Source organism: Heterodontus francisci, chromosome 12 (assembly GCF_036365525.1).
Source record: "Heterodontus francisci isolate sHetFra1 chromosome 12, sHetFra1.hap1, whole genome shotgun sequence".
NCBI lineage: Eukaryota > Metazoa > Chordata > Chondrichthyes > Heterodontiformes > Heterodontidae > Heterodontus > Heterodontus francisci.
The window spans coordinates 112331947-112355576 of NC_090382.1; the positions used below are offsets into that span (position 1 = coordinate 112331947).

The following is a 23630-nucleotide window of genomic DNA, read 5'->3' on the forward strand; positions in this document are numbered from 1 at the left end:
CAAAGGCTGTTGGAAAGCTGATGATAATAGCAGCAAGATCCCACTGATCAAAAAAACCTCACAAAGCAATGCAGTTTGATAAAATACCTTTTTTATTTACAATTCAAATCAGAAATCTGATATTAGATTCCAAAGCAAGAAACAAATTTCTATGAAAAAACAAAATCCTTGGGAGGAAAAAACATTCTTACTTTATTTCATTATTTTCACAATAGTCCTAGCACCAAAGTCTCAGCTTTGGCCCATTTAGATTCTCTGTGCCTGCACTGTGAAGTGAGATGAAATGTATAACTGCATCTGATTAAATAGTCACAAGACGTAAATACCTCAGGCCTTAGTTTTCTTACACATGCCAACATTCTGAACAAGTATTTCCATCACATTCAAGTGGTTTTAAGAAAGAGAACAGACAAAGTGATGCTGATACTCATATATCTTACAGTTTCATTGACAGTGCTAAGGACAAATAATATTCATTTAGCCCTTACAGCTCCAGTGACATTGTTAAGCTAAAATAAAATTGACGAAAACAACATAACGTTCTGGAAATTTCCTGCCATCTGGTCCTCCATGATAGGAAATTCAACCTGAAGACAAACATCAGACTACAAAGGGTAAATAAAGTAGATGCATTCCTTTAATTAAAAAAAGTGGTTTGACAAATGCTTAAAGAAGTCTCTGAGTAACACAACATTGAATATGAAAATCAATCTGGACATGTTACCCCGGGCAAGTATTAGAGGAAGGGAACATGCCATACCTGCACTCTTGTTTTACTTGGTGCCTGGTAAAGCTGTTAGATTTGCTTTTTATTTGGACCTACTTGAAAATTAGGGATATTATCAGGCAATTTTGATGGCACCCTGAAGTATAATATTGTAAAATATACATTTTTGCTGTGGTATAGGTACATTCCAGCAGTAACTTCTAGGAAAATGCTTCTTAAGCAGCATACATCATCCAGCCACCATTACTGTGTTCCTTACAGAGTAATCACCCCATACCTCGGAAAATATCTAATAATTCTTTATATATACTTTGTTAAAAAGACGCAAGAAACAGCTGGGAAAATGGCTGGAGAAAAAAAATGGAGAGTTCTGGTGTAAGGGAATCGAACTCAGGAGCTCTGCTCCCCCCAGCGCTGCTCAGTTACATGGGTCAAGGTCACTTGGTGCATTGTTCGCAAAACTATTCTTGAATTTATAATCTGAAGCATTATGTGATTACGGTGCCAAGGAATACCATCAATCTGGTCGTTTCCCTGGAAACATACACGTATATCTCGTTCTATAGTTTCCCAAATCATAATTCCAGCATTTTAGAAATTGCCAAGACTGGGAAACGACAGATATTACCATGGAGATTTTGTATTTAAAATATCACAATAAACAGGGTGCGAACATGACAGTCCTTCTGGAGGGCAACAGAAATTCAAAATCAGCTGACCAGCAACCTTTGCTAACTTAGGCATGTTCCAAAACAGGGCTGCAATTAAGCATAATCAAAATAATATATATATGAAATAAATGCAGAAAATAAAACACCAATTTACAACTTTCCAGTATTTTCTATAAGTCAAGGAACAGAAAAGTTGCAGCCTTTACATATTCTTAAATGCGAAGAAATAATTCTAGCCTGGGCACCACTCTTGAAATGGTACCCTAACCATGATTTGAAATGACCTATGATCTAAATTAATGTATAGGTCTACAGTGACTAAATGTGTAAACCTACAGGATTCAGATATGAATGGAACACACATTTCTCTGATCTTCCAAAAAGCAAGTCAATATTAAAAAGATGTCTGAAGCCCCTCCCCCCCAAAATACCTGCTTTCGATACGTTCATTTAGATGAATCCTTATTTTGATATCACTGTTTCTTATGATTACCTCATCAGTGTCCTCAAAGTGCTTAAAAACATCTAAAGTTTCAGGAGGAATTCTGACATTTCCAATAACTTAAGTCAACCATAGCCATATTTACAGTATAAGTTCATGAATCATTCCAGCAGGACTTTATTTCACTTAGTGCAGCTTTTTAACATAACTCTGGAATATCCAGTGTTCGGTACGCAGAGGCCTTAGGTGATACTCCCCAGGGTTGAATAGCTGACAGTCACTCACTGTCTAGTCTTGTGTATGAAAAAATGGCTAATTGGTGAGATGCTATCGCCCAGAAAGTGTCAGTGCCTTTCAGGGTGGAGTAGAAACAACTGGAATGGAAAGGAGTTGCTCCCGTGTGTAACTTGCACTGGAGTTAAACACATCCAGAGAAATCAACTGCCCCCAAACCCAAAAATGCCCCCTCCATCTAACGTCAGAGGCCAGTGTACTACCTTTGCACAGTAATTATGCAAGAGCTCTAGGAATCTAATTACCATAAAAACTGGTGTATTGGTCACATGTGATAATTATGTTGGGTGGCTGGTTGCAAAAACACTGACTACACTGCTGATTTCCCTCAGATCTGAAGAAAAAATGTGCACAAGGCCCAGAACATGCACTAAACTTTACAGCACTAGGAATCCATGTGTGAATTTTTGTTTGAGTACAGTATCACTGATGAATGGCCCACTATCAGCAGAGAGGGGTGCCAGTGGTGGCATTAGTGAACAGGCAGGAGAAGAGGCAATAAAAGGAATGGCAAAATACACTGGAAAATACCATCAACAATACCTGGTTCACCACACCTGATTAATGCATAACCACGACATTATGCCCAACCTACTAAATATTTATGCCAAATACCAGCCATGCATTGAAGAGTAAGAATATCTCCTCACGGACTAGTACATGAGAGAAGCAAGGGACAATCTCCAAGGTATTTCAAATCTAATTATGGTGCAGGAAAATGCATATTCTTTGTTCTAACATCATCACTTGGCAGACAGCTGATCTAAGAGAAAGGCAGGAAACTCCAGTTGCATCTGGCCCCAAGTGGTGCCCATCGCATTAGACTGATGCTTCACATTGACCGTTATTCAATTAGGTTTTATTTCCGTATTGGCTTGTGGAATTTTACCAGGTTGACAATTAAAAATATTGAAGTCAGACTTGACTCACAGCATCATAACCTGACCGCACATTGCTGCTGGGGCAAGTGATTTGCTATTGCTCTGAAACTGGCTTTTAATGGAAAATTGTGGTACTAGGACAGTAAATGAAGCTACATGTGACAAGTGGAGAAATGTGCAGAGTTGGATGCACAGCCCCATTCAGGATTGATAGAAAATTAGCTTTTTAGTTTTGTTACCATATAAAACAGAACATATCAAACACTCTTTAGAAATCTTTTAAAAATTGATCAAAGAATGTTTCAAATCTATCAATGCTCATAAAATGGTGCAAATACAAATTTCTAATAACTGAATGGATTTTGTTCAAACTGCTGCAGACAGGTTTACACTGGTGAAAGGATTACAGTTGCCTGATCCAGCTCAAATCTAGAAGCCAGCAAATAATTAGGAAGAGGAGTTAAACAGACACCCGTGAAAGTCAAGGGTTAGTGGGCATTTGCTGGAATATAATTCCTCAGCAAAGTAACCAACGTTTCTCCTCAGTCAGAACACCTCGAGTGCACATAATACTTAGGACGACAGGGAGCTTCTGCTAGCCAAAGTTGTTCTTGTTTTAAGTTTTAAAATATAAATTCTGTAAGAATTTCACTTGTAAAGGGCAGCTTTGTTAGCAGGTGGTAAAACTTGCTTGACTAAGTGTTGTGAAGTTGCACTGCAATCACTGAATATTTTCAAAACTTAGGGATGTCATATACTGGAAAAAAATCTCTAAACACTCAAATAAAAAGCTAGCAGAGCAGTTACCCACTCCAAGGCAGTTGTTGATCAAACAGATGTGAAAAGGTCCAACACAAGCTCCAGAGTTTGCCTACATACACAGTAGTAAAATCCTATGAACCCGAAGGTAACTCCCATCACTTAATGCAGCTGATGGGCCTCAACAGTGATCAATCCTAAATAAGAATAGCAGTACATCACCTGAATTAGTACATCAGAGCCACATAAAATAAATTAGTAGTTGATCACTCAGTAGGATTATGCATTCACTTAGCAGGGGTTAAAAACCAGTCCTAAGTGTGAAGGTTTTATATTAGCACATTCTCAATAACACCCCAGTAGTGGTATTACTTTAGTTAAATACTGGAAGGCACCTTAGGGAGCATTTCCCTCCAGTTCTCATTTCCTCTCTGACTTCAACTAATGAGAAAGCAGCAGAGCTTTGTTTTGAATTGTTTCTTCATTTCCTCTCCTGCAGTGTGGATTTAACATTTTGTTAGTGAAAGGAAACTTAACTGGATGGACGGTGAAGGTATAAATGATATTTTCTCAGGCAGTCCGGATGAACATGAGATTGTGACCTGGTAACAGACGCTGTATTAAAGTTATATGCTAATATGTGTATACAATCCTTTACTATGCATAATACTGCTTATATGAAACTTTTCAAATGCGGAATAATATTAAAGGGGGAAATTTTCCACAGGCTACAATATAATAAATCATGCAATATGGGAGAAATCCCATTTGTTACTGAAGTTTTCTTTTGAATGGTGCTGATGAAGAATGATCATAGACCGGCACAGCTGGATGTGGAAATATGACTCTTCAGGATTTCATCAATAGACAGAAAATGTGACTTGGAAATGGAATCTGGAGAAAAATAACCTGTGAGGAATGGTTCAGCAAACTGCTTAGAACATTAACTGAAACTTCATGGGAGCAGGGTGACAGGAATCACTTAAGGGGTTATGTCCATACTAATTCTGTAATGGGTTCAAAATAAGTAAAAATGATTTAAGCATAGATTTCAAAGTAGTGTCTGACCTTTAGGCAGTGTCTAATTTGTTATCCTTTCCTTGTTTAATTGTGACAGTTCCAATTTGTGATCCTTAGCATAATGGAAACCACCTCAATGAGGTGTGTGATCAGCAGATTCGTGCAGCTCATAAAGCAAATGCAAGAAACAATTCTGACTTGTGAACTTCCATTCCCAGTGCACTAAAGTTTCAGTGGGGAAAGTAGGAGAGTGATAAAGCTGAGGGAGTAGCAAAGAAGCAGTAATATTATAAATGGAGGCTTTCTGGCAGATTTTTGAAAGTTGCTAAAACTGACCTGATTTCTGCCTCTCAAACTGTGTAACATATTGGCCATCATTAATATTTAACTTTTTAATCTTTTAGCTTTACCTCACGTATAAACTGTTTTATATACCAAATCTACATGGTGTTTGTGTTTAATCAATCCTGCACACTTAGGGGCACTGCCAGCTCGTTTCCTGTATGGGATATTAATTGTTGCATGTGTGATCTATGGTACAATACGAATGCCCCACCATCTCCAGTAAAATATTTTACAATACTATTAAGAATGAATGTGAATAGAAACATCTACAAATTTATTTTAAGTGGTCTATGAGGTTGATGTGCAAATACGTTTCTTCTTATCTCACTAACTTGTGAGTTCAAAATAAAACCCATCAAAGATGGAATCAACAGATACGTTTAAAACTTGAGAAAAATAAGCAAAGGCACCCAAAATATGAGGGTCACCTGCATGAGACAAAATCTGCACTGCAGCATTACCAAACAAACATTGACATGAGAACAGTACTATGCATTGAAATATCAGCCGCTCTGCCTCCTCGCCCATTCAAATCTACAAGAGCCACCTGTACACTATCAGGGTAGTGCCACCATTTTCAGGTGAGATAGAATTCGCCCCAAAAAACCCAACTGTAACACATTCAGGTTCATATTATTAAAAAAAAAAGCATCAAACCAAAAAAATGGATTTATGGCACAAGATTTTAAATTCCAGATACTTCCTATGGGTTTAACTGGAACGGGTAAGAATGTCCTCCAGCATCTCATCTTGTTCCATCGGCGTTGTGACATTCTTAGCTTCATTATTGAATTTCTGCTTCTTACTTACAGTCTGGCTGATGGCATCTTCCTTGGTAAGTTCTTTGGCTAGAATAGAAGTCATAGCATTGCCTCTTCGATTTGCTGGGGAAGACAGAAAACAAAGGGCATCAACCTTCCTATTATGTTGCAAAATAATACTCGACAGTTTTCGTAAATGGAATCAGACTTCTGAATCTATGAAGCTCCCAAAATTTCAGATGTGACTCTAGGACAGAACAAATTACAACTCAGTGACAGTATGGACAACCATAAAATGACAAATGGCCATCAAAAGACTAAGCTAGATTTGGTCACAATGACAACTCATTGTCATTGATTACTGTAAATTAAAATGGGCGATTATATTTACATACAATATATCACTAATGCTATCACGTCAATCGGCACATTTAAACATTTGGGGAGTCACACCAGGTCTGCATTGACCTTGCCTCACTCCAATCTCTGTACTCAATTACACTTGGAATGGATGCAATTTAATTGGTGCTGTTTGTTTAAGATATCTGGAGTGGGTAAGCTTTTTGTCACCATCGCCTGCTTGAAGACTGTTTCACATTTGAGAATCGGCTAGAGATGAAATTATTCCTTTCACTGACTAGGCCTGCCAAGTTAATGGTTATCTTCTGTCAAAGTAAATAAAGGTTTCTGATAATCTCTCTGCTTAGTGCATTCAAATAACATGCAGGCATTGTCAAACAGTTAAAAGTCACTGTCAGTAAAGCATGCTGGGAGTAGAGGGAACAGAGAGGGCGAGGGGGGCAACTTGAATTTTAAAAGATTAGTGAAAACACACAGATGCACAACCCACCATTTTGAATAAACTTCGCACCGGCCTTGACTTGAAGAACAAAACTGATAAAGTCACAACATCAAGTAAGCCAAAGGACAACGGTCAAATAATATCATACATATTCCACTCAAAAGCTCTGGATTTTGTGTAAACTCTATTTTCACCATCTTACTCTTCAAATTTAATCATCACAGAGGCATTTTCACCCGGTTGGGACAAACAAACCCTCACAAGTAATGCTGAATTATTTCACAGTCGAGAAACGGAAATTCCAGAGCTCATCTAGACAGAAGGGCACCAGGAACAAACATGCTGAGTTTTGACAGTTTGGCTCAATAAAGGCTACTTCATGGTGATAGAACATCGCACGTTGTGAAATGGGAAAGGAAAGGACAAAATGGGGGCCACCTAGTCTCCCAGAAATTATAGCACCGGCTGACTAAACATGAGAGACACACTTGACAAGAATAGGATTCCAATTTCCAGTCAAGGATTTCTGCATATTAAACCTAACTCTCAGAGCTGTGTTTCTGTGGAAGGCTTATTACAGACAGTGGCCATGAGGTAGTCTGACTCAGACGGTCCTATCTCAATTGAAAGAAAATGGGTAACAGGATAGGGGGAAATAGCCAGGTCTCTTGTGGTTGATTGAGAGCTAGTAACCCTCACTGTAAAACATTCCGGTGTGATATTGGGGGGGGGGGGGGGGGGGGGAAAGACAAAATTAGGCTTAGCTGAGGTGCTCCCGAGGGTCAAATATTCTGATGACACTTACCGCCTTGGGTCACACATCAACAATGGCCATTTGTTGAGGTACTATAATTAGCCAGTCATTTCTCACTTCCCCCACTCCCCATGTGGAATCCTACCTCAGTGAGGAGTTTAAAAGAATGGAAACCAATATAACATGATCACCTAAGTTATATCACCTCCACCTCAGTGCAGAACTGCTTTGTTTCTTAAACCGGAAACATGACAATAATTCTTTTACAGAAAATCAACAAAATCATTAATGCTCCTGTGTGAGCACCACTGAACTTGGCAGCAGGGTGGGAGGAATGGGGAAATGGATATCACCTGACAAATGACATGCAGAATTTCTTGAAGTTAACATTGCAGCTGTACAAATTAACAGGCGAAGCTTGTTCTACTGCAGTTACTGGCTCATCAGATTCCTCGCATGAAGCCAAGTGCATCCCAAAGACTTCAGAAGAAGAGCCATTACTGGAGTTTCACTAAAATGTCACAGCAGGTGTGTGAAATTTTCATTACATGCCCAAGTGAAATGCACCCAGTCATACTATAACAGACCCAGGCCTGATTAACTTGGGCTGTCTGCTCCATACCATTGGTGGTTAAATGTCCAGCAGTGGATAGGGTAAACCACTGCAAGTTTCAATTATGATATTTACATAAATTTTAATTTTTTGAACAAATCTCTTTATATTGGTTCATTTAATATGTCCTTCATTCCCAGAATGACATTTTCATGTCATCCTAGGGATTCTTCAAACAATTCAACTGCTGTGTAAGGCTGAAGAAAAGCAAGTTGCAAATTTATTCCCTTTACTTTTTCCAACGATGCAGAGCTTCTTCTAATACAGCAAAAGGCAAACTTCATCCTTCAGCCCCAAGGCTTTGTGGTAGGGGTTCAATGTTAGCACTCAAGGAACTGAGCAGGGGATTAGGAACAATGCAAGTAGGAGGAACAAACCATATTACAGTAAGGCTGGGAAGAATTTGCTGATCATCATAAGACCAGGATCGCCAAACATTCAATCTGTTGTCCTTAGAGAAGTTTTGTTGAAAGTGGACAGGGAACCGTCCTTGGATTAAGGAACCACCTTTGGACAACAGCAATGGAACTGGCAGCTTGCAAGTAACTGCTTAAAGTTACAGTCAAGATCTTTGTTTAAAATGCAATTATGAGAGTACTTAGCATACTATATCCATCTCCTTCACCCAGTGGCCAGGAGGAGGAAAAAAATGAGCTAGGATTTTCACTGTTTGCTTTCTAGTGACTCCTTCTGGAAAGCATCTGCATGTGTGGAGGATTGGACACTCCACAATGTACAGCCATGTGAGTAAAGTATTGCAGAGCTGCTGGTGTCAGTGCAACTGTACCTCAGCAAGGGTCAACATCCTCAGGAGAGGAGGGTGGAAAATCAGGGAGTGGGTGGGTGGTGGAATAAACAGCTAAATGGTGCAATACAATGAGACCAACTCTAGAATAAACATCTTTGGGTGTGACCAAGTGGTCTCTATTGACTTCTGAACTCTTATATCAACTTTCAGTTATTGTTTGACTGAAGGGAGGCAAGTCACTTATAGACAGCCTCTCCAGACTGGCGATATTTAAGACAGGAAGAAAAAGCACAATAGAAATTTAAAAGGAACAAGCTCTTTCCTTTGCTTATCTTATCAGCAGATTAGCTTCACCACATAATTATAAAAACAATACACTCCATTCTTTAATATCACCAGAGCATGCTTGGTCATTCAACCAAGATTGGGAATCCAACCAATTCCAACCCTCTGGCAATGCAATTCTGCATCTCAGATCTTCCCACTCTCAACTGTGGGTCGAAATTGAAAACACATTGTGACAAAAGTGCCAGACATCTCAATACTTGTTTACCAGTTACCATAACTACTTCCTTCATTTAAAATCAAGAATTGTACTTTCAGAAGGCATTGAGGGTAACTTTGAACTTGGCTGCCTGGGCAGTAATCTGGCAGAATGGAACTTGCCTGACTTCCATTCTGTTCAAATTAATGAACAGATTCTGTAAAGAGCTAGATTACTACCCAGGTAAAGTTGAAAATTACCCCTATTGGCTCAGGAAGACTTTCAGTAACTTAGTAGTTTATGCCTGCAAAGATTTATCTGCTCAGATGATGCAACTTTGGTCCTATTAGTGTTTTTTTTTGGCATTAAATATGCAAATTTGAATACCCTTAAGGTTTCTGCTGTTTTGCCAACCTTTTAGAAATTATAAAAAAAAAACTGCCATCCGCCCCAACTTAAAAAAGGCCAATCATGTTAAACATTCCAGTTAAAATGAGTTAATTTTTATAGATTTCCCAAATATTTGGAACATGGATTTCACTTTATATTTTTCTCATTAAGTTGCATTTCTTACTTCTTCGCATCGATCAGAAATACTTGATGCCAACAACAGAACATAAGCATCAATTGATAGGCAGAGCAAATGGTTGCTATGGTGTGACATCTCATGAACCTCTACCTTTACTGAAAGCACTTAAAACGAGGGATGCAAGATCAGACTGGAGCTGCATTGCTAGAGGGCTGCGGACCAAGACTGAGAAAGTGGGATGTGAACAAACTTGTGTGACTTCTAAGCCAGGACGTTTTGACTCTTTGTTCACCAGCCTGCATATTTTCACTCACTGAAGTGAATCAATCAGCAGAGAAGCAGGCCATTTGGCCCATTGAGCCTGTGCTGGCTGGGATGGGTAGGAAATTGTGCAGAAGTAGAAAACATGGTCGAACAGTATGTTGTATTTGCTGCCCACAATTATTTTCTCTTTGCAAAATAAAACAGAAACTTAATGTGACAGGCTACATATGTGGAATATTTCATTTAATATTTCCAGCTCCTGCTCCAATGATGTTACCCAGAAAATGGGATTTCCCAGCATTACTGAAAGGGTTAAGATTATGGGATAGGAATCCAGAACAAGCAAGAAAACACTCTCATTTTTTTCTTTTTACCAGGTCACTGTCGTCACTGATATCAGAGAGAGACAACATTGAGTCTAAAGGAAATAAAGAGAAAACGTTAACTGTGCAGATAATTTGCAATAGGCACTGAAGTCGATGAACTACTAGAATATTTCAGTTTTGCCTGGGGGGGAATAGAGGGGAGGAAAAGGAGAGAAGAAAGATTCAACCCAAAACTGATGAACTGCCATTAATTCTAAGTAGATCATAACAACTGTATCGAAATGATCAAATTAAACCCAGTACTCTAAGCCATCATTTTGTCAAATCTGGTTCACATCAGAAAATCATTTAAATGGATATGGAGGCTGGAAGCCAAAAGTACCATTTATGTTACATGATGCAAGATATACAGAAATGCATCCTGCATGTTCCCATTAAATCAAATGATTTTAACGTAGACAAAAACTGAGCACTTTGTCATGGAGACAATACAAATGTCATTATTACTCCTTTTGATGAATCTGATCATTTAAATTACACTTTGAAACTCGACTAATGGAGTGTAATTCTTGACCTTTCGTTCTGCCCCACCTAATTTCCTCCCAGAAGGTGCCAACTTGTTGGAAGTACAGTTCTGTAGGTGCTGGTTAGTCTTCAGCAAGTTGCCAAAGTATTCATCCTGTAGCCTTGACAAGGGCTGTGTGTCTTCACCCACATCCACAAGTATTCACTGGATAATGAAGAACAGTGAGACCATTGCCTGAGTTTCCCCTTTACTAACCCAACTCTACCGTTACAACTGTTACCCTGGCTAGCGTCAGCTAACATGAAACTCAAGATTAAACCTGGGACATGAATGCTGACTAACCTATGAGCAAGAATATGTCTGCCCTTGGGGAACATTTCCAGAATATTTTTGGTAAGGATCACATTATAACAGTTTCCCCTTAAGTTTGTACCCCAAATATTAGACAGTGCTTTAATTGGACAAATATCAAAAGTATTTAATTCAGTGGCTGAAATGAGTTTGAACAATTTGCTGTAATAACTCAGAAAATAAATGTCATGCTCTGAAATGCCGACATCAAATAGCAACACTGATTGTTTCTTCGACTACACTCAAACTTGCACAGTCTAACTGCCAGGAATGCTATACACATATTTAGAGGCTCATGCTACAATAGGAAATTAATAATTAAATAATTCCAAATAAATATTTGCAAAATACTGTTAAACAGGCACAAAAATGAATGTTTCCAACAGCTTTGTGTTCAGTATTTGGGAACTTGAGTTTGAATAGATCCCAGACTGGTGGAACTGAAATCTCCTCTCATGGTTTTGAGGGTCTAAAGTTTAAGAAGTTTAGCCTGAATCTCAGTGGGGATGAAATTCAAACAAACAAACAGCACGTAAACACTGGTAATTCATCATGAATTGCTACCAAATGTGTGGTGTTACAATGATGGCTGGAATGTGAACTTTAATATTCCATTTCTGCCTTAGGATAGTTATCTGAAATGGGATCATGGGGCATTATTGGAGATGTAAGGGGACCTTCATTCTGCAACACTTTGATTGATTCTATAAATGGAGGGAATTTTTGTTCCTTGCCCTGATGAGTAAAATATTTTCTTAAATAGAAAACACAAGTCAGGAGAAATTACCAGTAATACAGTATTGGAATCAAAACGCAGATGACATTTCTATAATTTTATCTTAAATTGACAAAATTAATGGAATTTTTGAGACTTCAAGGGGGGAAAAAACTATTGAAGGCAATTTATTTATAGAATTGCTCTTATTTAAATTTAGCTTAATTACAAAGTAGAAGCTTTTCATCTCAACAATCAAGTCAGTTAGAAGGAAATTACTAAACAGCTGACCAACATTCGAAACAGTCCTTTTGTCTAGATAAATATAGGATTAGGGGAAAAAAATAAATATGCAGTTTTCCAATAGACAGATGTTTCGAGTGGTTCTTAAAGTATTCACGGTTGTAATTAATAACAAAAAGTAAAACCTAACGGAATAACTGACCATCCCAGAGAATCCACTATTGATAACAAATTCAAGGTTATGCATTTCCACCCAGAATTTAATGAAAAAGCAATTTCACAACACTGCTCATTATGAATGCGTAAAAACTCCAGCAATTTGTGCCGATGAAGAGATACGCCATGAGTTCTTATCGCCACAAATTGCTGAATGATTGTCTCATTCTCACGATTAGTCTCGCCAAATGTGAGTTTGTTGTCAACCTCCCAGTGAGTGACTAGGAATTTCTGCATTTGTGCCGTAAATACGAATGAATCTTGCTGACATTTAAGGCTAGTACTTCATGTCGTAAGGACCTTGCTCTTGACCCAATTTATGGTCCTGACATAAAACGAATCCTTGGATGCCAGTAAGGAAACCTGAAGTCAATGGGGAGGGCTAGAAACTGCTGGAGTGGCGCATCTTGTGGCAAGCACCATGAATTGGATTTTTTCCTCACCCTTCAAGAAAACACATGATCTAATCATTTACTTAATTGTCGTTCATGGGACCTGAATTTCCAGGACAGAGGAGACTATCTTGGAAACTGCGACTGCTGACCTGACAAATGACTGCCAGCCAACTGCTTTGTCCCCCATTCTTCCAATCCTCTGACATTGAAGGTGATGGGAAGTCTTTGGAGGGAGGAGGGAAGAGCATAATTTAACGATCATATCTCCTGTTAATAGGAGAAAATGATAAAATTAGCAAATTCATTTGCACACAAATAGGCTGTCTCATATTTTAGTTTAGAGATACAGCACTGAAACAGGCCCTTCGGCCCACCGAGTCTGTGCCGACCATCAACCACCCATTTATACTAATGCTACACTAATCCCATATTCCTACCACATCCCCACCTGTCCCTATGTATTTCCCTACCACCTACCTATACTAGGGGCAATTGCTAATGGCCAATTTACCTATCAACCTGCAAGTCTTTGGCATGTGGGAGGAAACCGGAGAACCCGGAGGAAACCCAAGCAAACACAGGGAGAACTTGCAAACTCCACACAGGCAGTACCCAGAATTGAACCCGGGTCACTGGAGCTGTGAGGCTGCGGTGCTAACCACTGTGCCACTCAAAAGTAGCTCATTGACTGTAAAGCGCTTTTGGGTGCTGGAAGTCATGAAAGGTGCAAGAGAATGAGAGTGCTTTCTTTCAGACCCTATGTGAACAGCACCATGTGACAAGTCTAGTAATTCTAACTAGATTTATTTCAAATTACTTCAATCACTTTTACTTAGAAGCTCCTAAGCAAAATGATAATGTGCCATGAGAGTATCTGGGTCTTATTCTAGAGTAAGGGACTAGGGGCTGATTTTAATCAAATGGCCTTAGTCTGATAATAGACTATATCATTTAGTAGATGCAGATGTTCAGGGCACTGTGCAAAAATATGAACTGCATTCTGAGAATGGAGGAGTGAGCTGAAAAGTTGTCCCTGCTTCTTACGCAGTTTGCTATATATTGACTGTATTCTAACTAGGAATTGTTAAAGAACTGAGCAAGTTGGCTGCACAGATTTTTCTACTCTTCTGAAGTATGGATCCAATGGACACAAGCATACTCTCCATATGATATAGTTGATTCAACCTTTACACCAAGTAAGAGTCTATATAAAGACACTGAATTTGCTAGTTTCCAATTTCCATGCTATGGAGTACTAGGACAATGCCTACACTTGTTCTCAGGCTGGATAGTTGGAAAAGATATTGAGTAAAGGATGCTTCCTTAGAGGGTGGATCAGTAAAACATCCTACTGGCAGATATGGGATTAGTTGGTCTGTTGGATTTCTTTGGAAATAGTGCATACCTTATGCTGAAGAAAAAAAAACTCTCTAAACAATAGCGAGCAATGCAAAAGAAATACATTTGCTATAAAATGTTAAGTTGTGGATCGGTTTTTAGCACTCCTGCTGGGTTAGTAAGTTGTGTGGTCAGTCCCACAACCAGATCAGGAAAGACACCTTACGATAGATTTTCTACAGCTTGTACATTTACATTGCCGTTGGGACAATGCTGTCTCCTGCCATATTCTCCAGCTATTTTTATTTTGTCAATCAGCTCCGTTTCTAGCAGTTCTTGCTTCTTGGTCAGAAGGATTGCAGCTTCAAACCTACATCATAATCTAGGTACTGAGAAGTTGCATTGTCAGAGATGTCAAGCATTGAAACGAACATTAAATCAAATTCCTGTATGCCTGTGCAATCCCATCAAAATCAGATTAACTGGCGAGGCATCTCATTCCTATTTTTGAGGTATCACTGGCGCAGAGCAGCTGTTGTGCTTACCTAAACTCACTGGACTTCCAAGTAATTCATAGTGTGAAATATTTTGAGATGTGGAGATGACATGGTAAATTGTTCGACAAGTGCAGGTATTCCTCTTCTTTCAGTAGCTTTTGTTTGCTGCAGAACATTAAATTTCAGCTTTGGCAACACCTGAAAGCCATGCATGCTGCAAACACAGGCCTAGAGACACATGAGCAGCAGGATGCAGGTAAGAGAGAGATGTGCTTGCTTGGCTATAATATGAATATCACTGCTTTAAATCCTTTCTCTTTAAAGCTAGTGTAGTGCTTATGTCATTAGACTAGTAATATACAAAGACCTGGACTAATCCAAAGAACATGAGTTCAATCCCACCAAGTCAAGTTGAGAATCTGAATTTAATTTTAAAAAGCTGTAAATAAAATGCTGGTATCAGTGGAAGACACCATAAAGCTGTTGGATTGACGTCAAAACCCAGCTGATTCACTAATGCCTTTTAAGGAAGGAAATCTGCCGTCCTTATCTGGTCTGGCTTACATGTGGCTATTAACTGTCTCTGAAATGAACTAGCAAGCCACTCAGTTGTATGAAGATGATGGTCCTGTTCAGAGCAACTAGGGATGGGCGACAAATGTTGGCTTTGCCAGTGACACCACATCCTGAGATGGAATTTAAAAGAATTAATCAACTTAATGACCTGAGTATGAGAAAACAGTATATCATACACCAAGAAATAAGGTGGATTTCAGCCTTGAGCATACTTTGAGATAGTGATGATATTTGAACATTCCCCACTTTGGTGAATTTTTTTTTCATCACTAATTAAATACAGTGCTCAGGGCAATTAGTAAAAATTGTATTAATTTTAACTGATGAATCAAACATGACAAAGACAAGAAATTAAGAGCTTAAACACAAACTATACCGTCTGTTCAAATGTAATTCATAAGAACTTAAAATGTCAAATCAACCTTGATTGAATTTCCAGGACAGAGGAGACTATCTTGGAAAGTGCAACAGCTGACCTAACATAAAGGACTGCCAACCAACTGCTTTCTACCCCCCGCACCCCCCAACCCACCTTCTTCCTATCCTCTGATATTAAAGGTGATGGGAAGTCTTTTGCAGGAGGGAGGAGGGAAGAGCATAATTTAATGATCATATCTCCTGTTAATCGGGGGAAAATGATAAAATTGGCAAATTCATTTCATGTCTTTTCTGGAAATGTGAATCTTTCTGGAGACATGCAGTAGTTTCCAAATGGACTGTTCACAATGCAGCCAACTCGCAGACATACTGTGTAGTCATAGAAACCGATATCACTGAAGTAGCCTAAGATGGCAGGAAAGCACCTTTCAGGGTTTCCGTAGTGGCACGGAAATTGATGTTTATAGAAAATCATCAAATAAGTTACAAATAAATTTACCATTTATTTCTTTGAAAATAAGGAGTACTCTCCTACGCTTTCCTTCCCCTCTAATAGATGGAGAAAACTTGCCTTTCATGATCTCAGGATGTCCCAAAGCACTTTACAGCAAATTAAGTATTTTTGAAGTATCATCAGTTGTCTTGCAACAAAAGCAGCAGACAATTTGTCCTACAAACAGCAATGAGATAAAGACCAGATAAATTGTTTTAGTTATGTTGGTTGAGCGGTAAATATTGGTCAGGACATTGGGGAGAACTCCCCTACTCTTCTTTGAATAGTACCTGATCTACCCGAGAGGGCAGATGGGGCCTCAGCATAACATCTCATCCAAAAGACAGCACCTCTGACAATGCAGTATTAACTCAGTACTGCACTGCAGTGTCAGCCTAGTTTATTGTGCCTAAGTCTCTGGGGTGGCTCTTAAACCCATAACCGTCTGAGTCAGAGGCAAGAATGCTACCACTAAGCCAAGGATTATACTTATTTATTTAATAATTCTTAGGATAGTATAAATGCACCCCTTAGACCCTCCTGTCCCTTTAAACCAAGTATGGCAAAATCCTTAAAACATAATAAATGTAAGAGACTGTGCAATTCAGTAGGATTATCCTTTCTTCAATCTAAAAGGAGTATATTCTGCCCTATCATTCAGTGCTCGTCTGTACTCTGTTAACTTGTTTCTGCACAAAAGCCATATCATCTTCCCACTTGGGGATTATTATATAGATATAAAATATGCATTGAATATAAAAAGAGTACATCTCATGCTGGGGACAGCAATTCACTGAAGGACAAGACTGTTCATTAACTGGCTTAGAACGGAGGACAGGGAGAGTGGAAACTGAACACTAGACATTTTTACTTCACCTTCAACCATTCTAATACCCCAAAAGATGAGAAAAGGAAGGAAAGACAGAACAATCAGAATAACTTCAGTATGTGCATTTAAGAATTGATAAATGGATTAATTGTGAACTTAATTTTTTTCAGCCTAAGACTATGTGACCTATGCAAGCTTTCCCTAGAGAATTCCCTAAATGCATTGCTTTGTGGGTCACAAAAACAAGGCTGAGTTCTATATTAAAAGTAAAGGTTCTATATTCTAAATTAAAGGTTCCTCTTCCTCTTGTGTGCAAGCTAACCTAAATCAAAGGCCACTGTTTCTCAGCTTTGAGAAAAACAGAATCATGGAATCTGATCCTTCCATCTCATACAATAAAAATGGAATTTAACTTACTTAGCCAGGGGGCCTGATTATTAGGGAAGACAAGCCTTTTTCATCCACTAAACATTATACATTTTCTGTTTTCATAGAAAGGTGGATAAATGCATGGAATGTGATTTCCAACAGCAACATAAATCACAGTATAAAAATGGAAATTGATTTATTCAGTCATAATCAACCACACCCTGCTTATCACCTAATGTGGGATCCTGTCACAATTACTATTCAACAACGACTCAAATCTCTCAGCAAATCTCCAAACTATCTGAAAATTAAGGCATCACTCCGAAGTTTTAGTTTATGGATGCCAATAAACTTTATGTAATTCTTAAGTGCGCATGCCAGCTGAACTAATTGCAGAATATTAGCTGCTCACTTTGAGTGCACTCCACTTCAATGACGAATGTTATCAATAGGGAAAAGGAAAATAAATAATGCATTGTGTGAAGAGGTCTCTCAAGGCGTCAGCTGTGAATCAGTGGTTAGCACTCATGGCCGAGTCAGAAAGTTGCAGATTCAAGCTCCACTCCAGAGTTCTGAGCACAAACTCTATGCTGAAGCTCCTGTGCAGTACTGAGGGACTGCTGTACTGTCGGAGCTGCCGTCTTTTGCATGAGACATTAAACTAACACATGCTCGCTCAGCAGACATAAAAGATCTTATGGCATTATTTTGAGAAAAGCAAGCAATTTTCCCAGTGTCTTGGCCAAATTTTATCCCACAACCAATACCACTAAAATAAGTTTCCTGGAGATTGTCACATTGCTGTTTGCGCGAGCTTGCTGTGTGAAAATTGGCTTCTATGCTTCCGACAGTGGCTATGCTTCAAAAGTACTTAATTGACTGTGAAGTGCCTTGGGACATCCTGAGGTTATGAAAGGCACCACCTAAATGCATACTCTTTCTTTTTAAACTGGAAATAAGAGTCTGAAGCCTATCCTTAATCTGGCTCATCCTTAAGCACATAGTTAGCCTAATCTTTATGAGGAGCAAGATAAAGGCAAAATAAGGGCCCTATTGTACTACACACACTGGACTGAAATTCTGTTCAGGGAAAAATGGGGCTGCACTCATAAGCATCTGAGTGTCCTTTAAATTTTAATGTCAGCAAAGAGCAGATTGTCCAATTTTCTCCCAGCTACAATTTTATTTTTAAGGACAGTTCAAGCTGAACTGAAAGTTGCCATGAGGTACAATGGACTGCTTGTGACCTTGTTTAAACAGCACTTTGTAGCGGTTGCAGTCAAAGCACAGTGGATATGAAGTCGAAGCAAGATTATCTGCCGAATTGTACTTTGGCTGACTTCCGCACCAGAATTAGACTCCACAGCTTGCACTGATGCAAAGATAAAACCACTTTGTGTTGAGATTATGTAAAAAAAGGGTCACCTCTGGTGTTTTAAGGGTTATACACAAGTAGCACATGTAAGCCTTATGTATTCAGATAATGCAAAACTCAATTAAGTATGCCCAACTTTCGTTTAGAAATGTCAGGAAGGATTATTCTGCTCAGCCTGGGAAAATGACCCTTGGTTCATAGGCTTGTGTTATTGACCATGATCGTGGCCACAAGGAATCTGAAACATCACTGTGCAGAGACATACATCAATTTTCTGGTGATTATATGTAACTGGCCAACTTTAATAGCTACAATAGTTCTTAACTCCATATGGTTATCTCTCTCTGTTTGAAATTACTTCCGAGATTCTGGAGCTTCCTGAAAATAAATTATTCAGTGCAAAATGGTTCAGCGCTCACGATTGCACTGTAAATGTTATCTGATATTTAAAAAATGCACCTTTTCGGACCCATCTGTAAACTGCATTTCCTGTAAGCTTTTTGTTAAGAGTCTTAACTGAAAGTTTATGCCCGACATCTCCTCAGACCGTCTCACTGGTGTCGACGCCATGAATGTTCTTCTCTGCAGACTAGACACAGCCTGAGCTTTAATAGCCAAATCACACCCGATAGTGTGAGCATGCTCTGGCAGCTGATGTGCAGTGGGTGTGTACTGCAGAAATGTCAAGCTGTACAAAGCTACATTAATGCCAGTGAAATATAGTGCTGCAGCAAGGGATCAATGCGGCAGACTCTGGGACATGCTGATGAGCAAAAATATAGAAGGACTTCTGTATAGAGGTAGTGTGAATTACAGATCTCACCATATTAACCCAGACTGTGATGATTTCATGAATCAGCTTATTTACAAAACAGAACATTAACACCACATTACTGCAAAGGTATAAGAAAACCCAAAAGCTGCTAACTAAACAGTTAAATGAATAGCGACTTCGCAGTGGTGATTTGAAAAAAAAAACTGTTAATTTGCAGTGAATTATTTTTATTCGTTCGGGGGATGTGGGCGTCGCTAGTTAGGCTAGCATTTATTGTCCATCTCTAATTACACTTGAGAAGGTGGTGCTGAGCTGCCTTCTTGAAACGCTGCAGTCCTTGGGGTGTAGGTACACCCACAGTGCTGTAGGTACACCCACAGTGCTGTTAGGAAGGGAGTTCCAGGATTTTGACCCAGTGACAGTGAAGGAACGGCGATATAGTTCCAAGTCAGGATGGCTTGTGGCTTGGAGGGGAACTTGCAGGTGGTGGTGTTCCCATGCATCTGCTGCCCTTGTTCTTCTAGGTAGAAGAGGTTGTGGGTTTGGAAGGTGCTGTTGAAGGAGCCTTAGTGAGTTGCTGCAGTGCATCTTGTAGATGGTACACACTGTTGCAACTGCGCGTCTGTGGTGCAAGGAGTGAATGTTGAAGGTGGTGAATGTGGATGGGGTGCCAATCAAGTGGGCTGCTTTGTCCTGGATAGTCTCCAGCTTCTTGAGTGTTGTTGGAGCTGCACCTATCCAGGCAAGTGGAGAGTATTCCATCACACTCCTGACTTGTGCCGTGTAGATGGTGGACAGGCATTAGGGAGACAGGAGGTAAGTTACTTGCTGCAGAATTATGAGCCTCTGACCTGCTCCTGTAGCCACAGCCTTTATGTGGCTAGTTCAGTTCAGTTTTTGGTCAATGGTAACCCCCAGGATGTTGATCGTGAGGGATTCAGCAATGGTAATGCCATTGAACGTCAAGGGGAGATGGTTAGATTCTCTCTTGTTTGAGATGCTCATTGCCAGGCACTCGTGTGGCGTGAATGTTACTTGCCACTTAACAGCCCAAGCCTGGATATTATTGTGCAATTATCAGCGAACATCCCCACTTCTGACCTTATGATGGAGGGAAGGTCACTGATTAAGCAGCTGAAGATTTTTGGGCCTAGGACACGACCCTGAGGAACTCCTGCAGTGATGTCCTGGGACTGAGATTGACCTCTAACAACCACAACCATCTTCCTTTGTGCTAGGTATGACTTCAACCAGTGGAGTGTTTTCCCTTGATTCCCATTGACTCCAGTTTTGCAAGGGCTCCTTGATGCCATACTCAGTCAAATGCTGCCTTGATGTCAAGGGCAGTCACTCTCACCTCACCTCTGGAGTTCAGCTCTTTTGTCCATGTTTGGACCAAGGCTGTAATGAGGTCAGGAGCTGAGTGGCCCTGGCAGAACCAAAACTGAGTGTCAATGAGCAGGGTATTGCTGAGCATGTGCCACTTGATAACATTGTAGACAACCCCTTCCATCACTTTGCTGATGGGGCGATAATTGGCCTATAGCCAATTCATAACAAATTAAAAACCTTTCCAGATATTCATAAATTTCTCTAATTCTATTAAAAGTTTATTAATAAGTAAAGTGGAAACCACCACACTGGCTACATTATATGGTAAGTGCAGCATCAAAACATGCAGTCTAGTCTCAGCTTTCTTAAACCCTTTGATTAGGCTCCAGTATTGCAACTCACTCCCAGACATCTAACACAGTCAATGTGGACTGCAGTAGTTCAAGAAGACAGCTCCCTACCACCTTCTCAAGGGCAATTAGGGATAGGCAATAAATGCTGGCCTTGTCAGTGATGCCAACATCCCATGAAACAAATAAAAAAATGTATTAGCTAAGGAAAAACTGTGTTTCTAGTAGAAGAATAAACTTTTTAAAATGTCATTTGAATCTCGAAGCAAAGCCCTCAGCCCAACATGTCCTCTTTTCTTCTGCGTGACTGTGTTTGGAGCCACTTTAGTCCATAATGCAATGTACTCATTAGTGATTTTAGTGTATTCAGCATTTTCTGATTTATGGTATCCATGGGTTACTTGCACAGAAACTGAAGTAAATTATATTGATTTTATTCTGATGGCGTAGTGGAAGCTGCTTTTAAAGAGACTCAATTTGTTTTATATGTATAATCAGAAGCACACTGTATTGTCACGTGGTGTAACATAAATCAAGGTAATGCTGTGCAGACACCCGTCCTAGAGAAGTTCTCTGATTGGTTTGTTGTAGGATCATGTCTTAGCTTTCAGTTGGTTCAGTGATGCACTGTTAATGACTGCTGTCTTATTGGGTCATTTCTGATCCAATTGTTCAGTTAAATAAACAACCAATCACATATCAAGAAATAAAATCTGGGCAATACAGCTGTTGAGAGTTCAGTACTCCCTGCTGCTATTTAACATGTACATTATACCACTATTCAAGTCTATTAATAGTATTTATATTGAAGAATGTCTGCCTTGCCCTCACTGTTGAATCACCATTTTCCCCTCACCCCATGTCAGCACTGGGCTGTCCAACAGTGCACGCTGCCCACTGCTGCTCCCTGCCAGGATCTGGGTTGACACACAGCCTCTGTACCCACCAATCCCCACCCTTAAACTTCAAGGAACACCATGGAAGATCTAACAGCCTACATAAAAGATCAAACATATGCTTGTTATACGCTGCACTAAGATGTTTTGGACTTAAGTCCAATAGTGAAGGACCAGATCACTGGCCTTGAAGCTCATCACCTCAATTTAATTTACCACAAGTGAAGGTAATGAACCAGGTGGAGAGCAGGTACCAAAAATGTAATGTAATAGGACAATTATATTATACCGTTTGGAATGTTTTTACCTTTTTATGGAAGCGAGATTTGTAGCTACAACAAAGCTGAATTCGGGCAAATTATCTTGAGGAAATAGGGATTCAGCTTCATACCAGATGAGAGATAACTGCAACCCCTGAAACTGCATAAAACTCACTTTAACCTTTTAGATATGTGCTGGTCTTTTCTAACACTATAGCTGAACCAGTGTTTGATTGCTTGTATGCACTCATGTGAATGAACAGAGCACTGATTTGCTGGCCAGTGTTGCAGAGCTGGTAGTAGAACTCAGCTCCATTTACCATGAATTTCTCTAGTCAAATATTGTCTCAAACTACTAAGTGCAAGAGCGCTCTTAGTGATCTATATCTAGATATGGACACTTTGTGTTACTAAGGACATACATTAGAGCAATTTTTATTGGCAAAAACTATCAATGTTTATTTTATAAAAAATTCTTCCTTTTCCTGAGGGCGCACAGGGTCCTTGCTGGGATAGAGTTTCACATGCATCATCAACCCTCTTGACCATCCTTAACATTTAAGCTTAGATAATAGTCAACAGGGCGTTCCACTGGAAGGGGAACAGCTGAGGCAGGCTCTGACCAGTTGCTATACAACTACACTTTCCAGCAGGGTTCACTCCAGAGTGATCAAAAGAAAGAATGCAGATTGACGTTTCCCCCTCTGTAGTCCAGGTGCACAGAGGCCCAAACTGCTGCCCCAGTTTAGATCAGCTAACTCAGGACAGAACAGGAATCAAACTGTGATCTTCTGGCATCAGATAGATATTTGTTTTCAATTTGGAACAGAACTCACAGAATGACTTGAAGAGCCAAAGTGCAATGGTGTAGCAGATCTTAAGCCATGTAATGTTCAAGTAGGCTTCAAAAAATCAACAGGCTTTGTTTAATTGTCTAAATCTAAACTTTTACATGCTGTGATCTGTAATTTAAAAGTTGAAGCAAAGTCACCTGCACTCTTTACATCACTTTCATACATTAAAAAAATCTGAATTATACTCAATAGGATGTTCGAGGGCAGCAAATAATTTCTGCATTAGAGCAAATTAATTGAAAACAGGATCAGGAAGGCTCTTGGATTGCTCAGCTGCTAAATGAAGTAACTGGAACTGAACTGTAAGAATCAAGGAAGTTCTGAGTTCGATCCTCATCTGTGCTGAATTAAGGTGGCTATGGATGGAGCCAGAACAGAGGCTAAAATTGGCCTGCGCACTTTTAGGATGCTGAAGGGGAAAATAAATCACTCAGGGTTCCTT

General features: G+C 39.5%; 1 protein-coding gene across 1 annotated transcript in view; it reads right to left on the reverse strand.

Moving 5' to 3' along the window:
• Positions 1-2331: 2331 nt before the first annotated feature.
• Positions 2332-23630, reverse strand: part of LOC137376080 (protein diaphanous homolog 1-like) — a 443374-nt gene continuing 422075 nt past the window's right edge. The window contains exon 28 of the mRNA XM_068044098.1: positions 2332-6023. Within this exon, the coding sequence (XP_067900199.1) occupies positions 5851-6023 (173 nt within the window). The 3' untranslated portion in view covers positions 2332-5850. The remainder of the gene's footprint in view (positions 6024-23630) is intronic.